The 9,370-nt window shown below is 53.0% G+C and overlaps 1 protein-coding gene across 2 annotated transcripts in view; it reads right to left on the bottom strand.

Annotated features, from left to right (window-relative positions):
- Nucleotides 1-271: 271 nt before the first annotated feature.
- The window catches only part of MPP2 (membrane protein, palmitoylated 2 (MAGUK p55 subfamily member 2)), a 35,306-nt gene continuing 26,207 nt past the window's right edge, over nt 272-9,370 (bottom strand). The window contains exons 4-13 of one of the 2 annotated variants that reach the window (XM_006897855.1): nt 5,928-6,080; nt 5,663-5,812; nt 5,090-5,317; nt 4,050-4,181; nt 3,856-3,961; nt 3,707-3,775; nt 3,321-3,482; nt 2,014-2,216; nt 1,583-1,711; nt 272-490 (exon numbers count right to left, since the gene is read on the bottom strand). In XM_006897855.1, coding sequence (XP_006897917.1) covers nt 314-490; nt 1,583-1,711; nt 2,014-2,216; nt 3,321-3,482; nt 3,707-3,775; nt 3,856-3,961; nt 4,050-4,181; nt 5,090-5,317; nt 5,663-5,812; nt 5,928-6,080 — 1,509 coding nt within the window. In that variant the 3' untranslated portion in view covers nt 272-313. The remainder of the gene's footprint in view (nt 491-1,582; nt 1,712-2,013; nt 2,217-3,320; nt 3,483-3,706; nt 3,776-3,855; nt 3,962-4,049; nt 4,182-5,089; nt 5,318-5,662; nt 5,813-5,927; nt 6,081-9,370) is intronic. The other variant, XM_006897854.1, reaches the window with a different exon arrangement.

The following is a 9,370-nucleotide window of genomic DNA, read 5'->3' as shown; positions in this document are numbered from 1 at the left end:
AGGGGAAGCTGGCAGGGTAGACCCACTGGCCACAAAGCCGCTTTTCTTTTCTCTACACTGAGCATTCTCAAGGTGACTCTGATGCACTTCAAGAGGGACATCTGGTGGCCAGGGGATATAGGGAGTGGGCAGCACCTGGGCACAAAGGTACCCCATGAACACCCATCCCATGGCAGTGCACGGATCTACACTAAGCCAGCCATAGGGAGAGTGGAGACAGGACCATGGATAGTGGCTGGGGGCCAGGAGTGGGAAGAGGGTGGACTCAGGGTTCTGGTCACAATCCAGAGAGGTGCTGTCCAGTGGGCATGACTCAATACACCCAGCTGACAGGCACCCACTGGGGCTCTGTGCGCAGCTTCTCCATGGCGGCCTGCAGTTCCCGGAAGGTCCTCTCCAGGTTGCTGTTGACCAGGCTAAGGTCAAAGTAATGCCCGTAGCCCCTCTGGATGCGGCTGCTCTCCTCCACTGTCCTCCGCAGGTCTGCCTCCTGCCCCGACACAAGGGACCTCTGGTCAGTATCGCCAACTCACTCCCCCCATCAGCCCTCTCCCAAAAGTCCCCAGATAGAAGAGGCAGCAGCCTTCTCTGTAAGCCCAAGGCACCTCTCCAACAGCCAAGGGCAGAGAGATGGACAAGCGGAAGGAAAGAATCTTTACTCTGCGCCAAGCACTGCCCTGAGCATTTCCAACATATATACAGCCTGGTGAGTGAGTGTAGGGTGGGAATAACAGTTCCCCATCAATGTTCAAAGAGGTCATGGAAATTGGCAGTGACTAACGGGGTATGTCAACTCCAAAGCCAGTGCCCCCTCCACAAGCTGACGAGGCCCTGTGACCTCCCAAAGCCAGCCAGCCATAAGTGCCTGAAGCAGCTCTTACCCCAGCTCCAGACGCAGCTGGCCAGAAAGCTGAATTTAATAAGCTGAAGAAGGAGTTCTATGGATGGCCTAGGCAATTCCAGAGGCCCCAAGTACCCCATTCTGAAGCAAGGCCCAAAATCTCTTAACCCCAGAACAGGGGGGAGTCTGGACAGTAGGGGACATGTCGCCTGCAGTACCAAGAATGGCCAGAAGAGGGACCCTGTGCTCCGCATTCTGCAAGTCCTGGGCGCCAGGTAAGGACAGCAGACACACAGCTTTGAGTAACAGGTAAGTCAGGGGCTTGAAGCCTCTCGAGGTGCTGCACTCTCTGGAAAGCTAACTCTTCTCTCTACTCAGCCTTTTTGCCTCTGACTTCCTCTCTTAAACTGTTTCCCAGCTGAGAGCAACTGGGAAGCCAAAAGTCCTGGTCTATTTTACTCGACCTCTGCCCTCAGACCTCCCTCTGGGCCTCTGGTCCCCACAAAGTGGACGGAACAGGAGCTGGAGTCAGAAGGTCCTGTGCCCTGACACGCTGTGTCCCTGACTCCCTGTGAGACCCTGGCCACTTTCCCTCCTCTCTCACACCTCACAGATACCCTGGGCAGACAAAAGTCATGACCTTGACCTTCTCCAAGGCCACCTCATCATCATCAGCTGGAGACCCATCACCATCACCCGGGCTGCTACCAGCCCTCCCAGCACCCCTCAGGGCACCCTCACCGTGAGCTGCTTGGTGGACACCCCACTCTCCAGTGCAGCCCGGTTCATGGCCCGCAGGGTCTCAAAGTCGGGGGCCTCGATGAACACCACATAAGGGACAAACTCAGCTGTTCTCAGCACCTTCACCGCCTGTGGGAGAGGGGGGACACTTGGGGAGCATATCCAGTGTGCATCCTGGGAACTGGGAAAAAGCTGTCTAGGAGTGACTAGAATGGGCCTGGGGATCTCAGACATAAGCCCTGGGGGGGGGGGGTGGAAGAGGAGCAGCTTGGGGCTGGGGCAGGGATCAATGCAGATACTAGGGTTGTCAGGGAGCTGGGGGGCTGGGCCTCTAGCTATAGCTGAAGTGGATGCTTGGAGACCAGGTGTCTAGAAATAGATGGGAGGGGGTGGGACGTCGAGGAGAGGGCCGTTGACAGGCTGGGAAGTACCTGGGGGTTGACATCCAGCACGCACACCTTGCCAGCTGCAACCACGCCCCGGATGGAGTCGATGCGGGTGCCATACAGGTTGCCCTCATACTCGCCATGCTCCAGGTAGCGCCCAGCACGGATGTCAGTCTCCATCTCAGACCGGGACACAAAGCTGTAACCCTGGCCTTCTCGCTCTGAGTCCTTGGGTCTCCTGGATGTGTCTAAGAGGAGAAGGGGCCTGAGTAGGTGCAGGCAGGCCACACAGCATGTGATCCCAGATTGATACGTACCAACAACATCTACAAAGGTCACTCGGCCATGGGGGTGTGCCTGCTCACCACCTTCCCAAAATGCTGCCTTTGCCCTTGTCACTAGCACACAGTCACCGATTGCACACAGAGGTCACCTGGTCCAACTCAGGGCTCACAGCTGAGAATTGCGGTCCAGAGAAGGCAATGTGCAGACCAAAATCACACAGCAAGGCCAAGCTGGCATGGAGCTAGCACTCAGGCCTCTAGGAACTCAGAGCTTCTACCACCCAGACAGCACTGTCACCAGAAGTCACAAGGCCACACTCAGCTCATAACCCCATCTCACACACTAGCTTTCAGTAAGTGAAACGTGAGAGAGGCCAGGCGAGGTAAGCACAGGCCCCAGCCACCTGCTTGCAAGTTGTCTTCCTTAATTAACTCTTCAGACCCTACAGTTCACCCAGCCACCCAGCTCGTACATCGGTACGAGTAGGCACGTCCTTTAGGTTAATCTTGTAAGATGTTACAGACACTGCTCTTCTGAGATGTTATGTATACTGTTCATTTACTTAATCTTTACAACTCTTAGGAGTTGGCAGTACTTTGCTGATGAGGCACCTATACTCCCTGCCATGGAGTTCATTCCGACGCACAGTAACCCTACAGAATGACACAGCACTGCTGCATTGAGTTCCCAAAGCTGAAATCAGACTGTGAAGCCGATCGCTGCACCTTTTCCCCCAGGGCCGCTGGGGACTCCAACTTGACTCTGTTACCAGTCAGGGGCACCGCCATGACTCCTTAAACTGAGGCACAAGAAGATCAAATAACTTGTCTGACGTCATCCAGTCAGCACACGGATCTGCCTGCAGGTGGTTCCAGCCGCCCCTTTTCCTTACACTCCAGAGCCTGCTTTGCCCCCTTGGCTGTGCCCTTCAGATCCCTGTGAGGCCCTAGGCCAACAGCTCACACCCTCAGGTGCCATTGGTCTGACATCCATGGGGATGTCCATCAGCGCACAGCCTCAGGGCAGCCCCTGCGCCCTGACCCTCCCCGGGCCCTGCTCCCACTCACAGGGCACCGTGGTGCCGTAGCGATCTGGATCCCACATGATGAGCTTGTTCTTCAGGCTGCGCCGGCCCACACCCTGAGCCCCGATCAGCACCAGGGTTTTCCGGCGGAATGGGGGCATGCGGGCCACCTCTTCATAGATGAGCAGCTCGTGGCGGTCAAACTCTGGACGTGGAAGATGGCACTGCTCGTCAGCGGCGGTAGGGAGCAGGGCTAGGCCAGGGGAGAGGACTAGCACGGGGGAGCAGGGAAGATGGCGCAGGGCCTTAGGGACGTGATGGCAACATCTGAGCAAAGAGAGCATATCTGCAGGCCTGCGGGACAGGGGGTGCCGTGCTGCTGTTAGAGGAGGATGCGGAGTAGGGGGAAGGGAGGAGATTGAGCTTTACCTGCATTCTTGGTGGTCAAATACATCATCCGCTTCTTCTTCTTTCCTGAAAGGCTGCCACACAGGGTCCCTGGCCAGAAGGAGATGAGTAGGTGAGGCCAGGCTAGATCCTAGATTAGGGGTGTCTGCTAGGGTAGGGAGGCCTTGTACCTGAGGTTGGTGTCAGCTCCAGGTCCCGCTTGACAAAAGCTTTTCGCCTCTCCTCCAGCAGCTGACTGGGGATGAGCCCAGCACTGCCTCCTTCGACATGGCACGCCTGCAGCGGACAGGGGACAAGGGACCTCCTCTGTCCACACTTCCCAAAGAGTCGCACCCAGAGAGGCCACAAGGTGCCTGGGGCTCACCTGCCACCAGTTGGCATCATCTTGGTTGACAATCTGGAGCAGGTCCCCGGCACTGAAGCGCAGGCCTGCCTCCTTGCAGGGGATGAGGCTGTCTCGAGCCGGGTCATAGTCAAAGTGGCATTTCACAAACACCTGGGCACAGGGGGGTTTGGGGACAGGTCAAGGGAAGGCCAGAGAAGACGGTGGCCTGAAGGGGAGGTGTCACACAGTCTACCCTCCACCTGCTCCTCTCACAGAGAAGAGGGCTTAGCACTGTCCCTTTAGAGGGGCGACGAGTCCAGACCTGACTGGCCGGCCTGGCCCCAGCTTCCCTTTGGGTCTAGAACAGAGGGACTCGGATAAAGGAATGGGGATGCCATGCAGGCCTGGGGCCCTGGTCCCAACCAGTGAGGAGGTGGGTTCACCAGGTCGGTGACCAGACACCAGAATTAAAGCTGGATCCCTGCGTCCAGCCCTGAGTGTGCTGGCAGGAGAGGCTCTGGAAGATGGTGATAGAGTCAATGGGAGAGGAGGGTGGAGCAAGACCTCAGCAATCCACCAACCAGGAGGCAGCGGAACAGGATGGGAGACTAACTCTATATATAGCACTGCACACAAACTACTATACACACTGCAAGCACTCGTAAACTCTCCGCCATCGTTGCTGTTACGTGCCTTCGAGTTGACTATGACACATAGCAACCCTATGAACAGTAGCTCTGGACCCTGCCCTATCTTGAGCCAAGCTCATTGTCACAGTCACTGTGTCAATCCACCTCGTCCAGGGGCTTCCTCTCCTGCACCGACCCTCCACCCATAGGTGTGTGCTAGTCCTTTGTACTTGCACTCATGCCCCAAAATGGTAAAAGGCCACAAGCCAGCGTGTGTACAGCAGCTGTGCCCCCCGGCCCCCGCCCACAGGGCTGCCTCCCTGTCTCACCCGGGGAACATGGGTTAGAGGGGAGAAACCTCAGCCTGAGACCTGTGACCCCGGTAGCTGGGAGTGGCTCAGCCGGCTCCTGGGTCTCGTGCTGGGTGGCAGGCTGTGCTGAAGGGCTCACCTGGCGGGGCAGGTGGGGCTCCTGGTAGCTGGGCAGAATCTTGAGGATGACGCTGCCACTGGCACTTCGCAGGAGTTCCTGCAGAGCGCGGGGGTCACTGCCCACAGGCTGCCCGTTCACCTCCTTGATGATGTCGCCAACGTGCAGTAGGCCTTGCTGGGCCACCATGCCCCCGTGCAGGATGCGTGCGATCACCAGTTCCCCGCCCTCCACACGGAATGTCACACCCTGGAGGACGGGAGAGGAGGCAAGTCCGACGAGGCAGGTGTCTGAGTGCTTCTCCAGCTGCTCTAAGTCAGAATCTTCACCGGGTCCCCCGGTACTCCATCCCATCACCACCCTGAGGCCCCCTCTTCCATCTTTCTGCTCAAATTTGCCAAGTGCTGGACACTCTATGGAAGGAAGGTGGGCACAATGGAGGGGGTCCTGGCCTGTGGGCACATTCTGTGCTCAATATGTAGGTCCTTCCCTGGGCAGAGCTGACCCCACCACTGTCCTCACACCTCTCCCAACAAGCTTACCCTTTTATTACCCCATGCGCCCCGTGGGCCCCCCAGTCACCAGCACCCTCACCAGATGCTCTCCAGCTGTCTTGCGAATTCCCACCATGCGAACGGCATCAGGGGGCACAGGCTGGTTGCTGAATGTGGGGTCCAGGCCGGGGCTGGGGGGTGGCGTCTCATACGTCTTTGAGGCCACAGAGTCGTGCGTCTCCAGGAGGGACTAGAGAAGTGTTGGGAAAATCAGGGTGCAATCGTGGTCCCCTCCCATCCCTACTCTCACCTCAGCTCCGCCTTCCCGCTGCACCCCCACGGAGCTTGGGGGCACTCCTGGAGACCTGGAAGTGGGGCTCCTGGAGGATGCGGGCCAGCTCGGCTGCGGTGCTGCTCTGCTCGGCCAGCTGCGTCAGGTCCCGCAGGATCTCCTGCACCAGCTCCAGGTTGTTGTCGCGGACCGCCTCCAGCTTGGTCTCCTCCAGCCGCTCGTGGGCCTAGGGGTGGGGGCAGAACCCGTGAGGGCTTGGGCTTCCCCCAGGGGCTCCAGAAACACCAGCCGGTGCCCCTCCTCCAGTTCTCAGTCACCTACCCCTCCCTTGGCCCCATTCACAGCTCTGAACCCCAAATTGGACCCCACCCACCACATGCTGGCTGGTACCCTCCCCATCAGACTGTCCTTCATCTACAAACAGACCTCCAGTGTGCACCTGCCCCTTGCTTCTCCCTGTGCCAGATCATGATTGGGCCCAGTGTGCTGGTAAAGCTGGTGGTATGAGACTGTTGTGACTCTTAAGGACCTTGTATTCAATGGACAGAAACACTGCCCAGGCCTGCCCTGTGAGGACGGCCGCAGGGCCCAGTGTAGGGAAGCGAGAACCCAAAGGACGGGCTTCCATTTCCACCCTCTTGCCCTAGTGATCAAACCACCCTGTGTCTCTGTAAGTATCCAAATTCAAGGGCACTTTCTTCCAAGTGACACAGCAGGTCGGTGGACACACTGCAGCCCTGGTGAGGAAGTGATCAGGTGGAGTAACTTGCCCAAGGTTACAGGGACTGGATCCTGGGCCTCCAGGTCCAGTTCAGTACCTTCTGCTGCATCTCCAGTGAGGGATGGGACAAAATTCCAGCGCATGGTGCCAGGAAAGGGCCTCACACCCACTAGCTGCTCTATTGACTCTGACCTCCCATGACAGGACACCTCCCAATTCAAGGGCAACTTCTTTCAGCTGCCCTCACAGGTGAGTGGGGCCCTGGACACAGTGTGACCCTTGGGGAGGAAGTGACAGGATGGAGTAACTTGCCAAATGTGCTTTACCATTTTTAAACTTTTCTGATACGGGATGCAATCCAAGATCGTGTGCGGCTTTTGGTTGTCACATTATTTTTTGTCCTCCTTTAATTTAAAATACTGAAGCCAAACTCACTGCCCTCTGTTGATTCAGGTCCCAGGAAGCCTCTCAGGCAGAGGAGAGCTGCCCAATTGGATTTCTGAAGTTTTAAATCTGAACAAGAACAGACTACCTCATCTTTCTCTCTAGGTTGTAGGCTGGTGGGTTCAAACCAATAACCTTTCAGTGAGCTGCCCAACACTTAACCTGCTATCTAAACTTTTAATCTAAAATAGGCCCAACAATTTTTGGCCATTGAGGATTATTTATTTAAAGAGTCCAAGACAGTAGTTTGTAGACTATGTCATGAGGTTACATGTTGTGCTGATAACAAAAAGGTTGTTGGTTCAAATCCACCAACCCCTCTGAGTGAGAAAGATGAGCAGTCTTTACCCATAAAGATTTATTTAGAGTCCTAAGGGAGCTCTGGTGGCCTAGTGGCAAGAAGCTGCACTGCAATCCCAGAAGTATGTGGTTTGAATCCACCAGATGCTCTGCCAGGGAAGGAGGGGCCATCTCCTCCTGTACCAGTCAGATCCAATTTGACGGTACACACACACAAACTAATAAAAACATTTTAAAAAAAAGATTTATTTAAAGTCTTGAAACCTGAATGGAGGGTCACCACGAGCTGGAATAAATTCTCCAACAGTATGTTTATTTTTCCTCATTACTAAGCTTAGTTTGGCTATTATGGTAAGAATTCCACATAGGTCATCTGTGTTTCTCCTGATATATTAAAGAAGGCATACATCTGTGGGTGATGCTTTGAAACCATGAAATCATCCTAAACGCCAACAACCTTTCACTTGGGGATTTAGCATTCATTTATTATTCATGCATGATCTTAAACAATGCAAAATAGTGATTGTGTAATGCCATCATTTTATCTACATTTATCCATAAAAAAACCCCCACTTTCTCTTGCCCCATGCTCCTCTCCCTAGCCTTCTTTCCCTGTATCACTACAGTTTTTTAATTCCATGTGTTCTAATCCATTATCTGATCTTAATTATCTCAATTTAAGCCCAATGCATCCAGCAAGAGTCCCTTTTATGTCTGGGTCCTTTTAATAGGTTCCATCAGTCTTTGAGCACCTTGTTACTTTCAGCAATTACCCCAGGAATCTTCTTCTTTTTTTTTTGTGGGGAATGGTCCCCAGCATAACTAAGAAAAATAGGCATTATTATCCTCATTTCTCAGCAGAAATAAGTGAAGCTCAGAGAAGTTAACAGGCAAAGAAGGGTCACACAGGCCTGTCCTCCATATTTCATTTCAAGGAGGAAGGGCTATCGCTTTGGAATGTAACCTTCTAATAAATCTATCTTTACTTTTACCTTAAAAAAAAAAGTCACATAGCCAACCAGTGGATTACCCTAAGCCCTGCGCTCCTTCTTCCTCATTTCATGGGGATTAACTAACACGTTCCCCTTACTTGCCTCCCAGCTAACAGATGTTTCTGCTAGTACCGATCTGCATTTCGAAAGATCACCGGTCTTGAATTACTCACCTTGGCCCTGCGTGCTGTTGGAACGCCTGCTGCCACGTCACTGTCATCCCTTTCCAATGCCCACTCACCTGCCAGGCTTCTCCACTATACTCTTCCACTAGACTTGGCCTTTGATGTAGTTATTTAGTTACTAAAAGTGTCAGATTTCAAAGGGCAACTCAGGAATATTATAACAGAAAGTGCAAAGAACAAGAGTTAGAAACCAAGAGGGAATAACACACACAGCATTTCTTAAACGGACAGAACTGAAGAACAAATCCAAGCCTCGAATTGTAATACTGAAGGATTTTGAATGATGTAGGAAGTATCAAAAGAAGACGTAAAGAATACAGAATCACTGTACCAAAAATACTGGTTGACTGGGAACTATTTCAGGAAGTAGCATACAATTAAGAACCAATGATAATGAGGGGAAAAGTTCAAGTTTTACTGAAGGCCTTGACCAAAAAGAGCCCCCAGGAATTGATGAAATACCAATTGACATGTTTAAAAAAAAACAAATGCTGCCCTGGATATGTTCACCAATCTATCCCAAGAAATTACTAAAACAGCTACCTGGTCAACTGACTGAAAAATATCTATATTTATGCTCATTTTTTTTAAAATTATCAAACAATATTATTAATAGCATGTAAATAAAATTAACTGAAGATTATTCAGCAATATCTGGATGAGTATGACAGGAAACCACCAAAAATTCTGCTGGATTAAAAAACACCTATATGGAGCTCTGGTGGCCTAGTGGCAAGAAGCTGCACTGCAATCCCAGAGGCGCATGGTTCAAATCCACCAGATGCTCTGCTGGGGAAGGAGGGACAATTCCCTCCTGTACCAGTCAGATCTGATTTGACGGTACACACAAATAATAAAATAAAAAAAAAATAAA

The sequence above is a fragment of the Elephantulus edwardii genome, unplaced genomic scaffold, assembly GCF_000299155.1.
Source record: "Elephantulus edwardii isolate Elephantulus edwardi_28Jun2011 unplaced genomic scaffold, EleEdw1.0 scaffold00216, whole genome shotgun sequence".
In the NCBI taxonomy this organism is placed as follows: Eukaryota; Metazoa; Chordata; class Mammalia; order Macroscelidea; family Macroscelididae; genus Elephantulus; species Elephantulus edwardii.
Note: the sequence above shows the minus strand (reverse complement) of the source record. Positions and strands in the feature narration are given on the sequence as shown.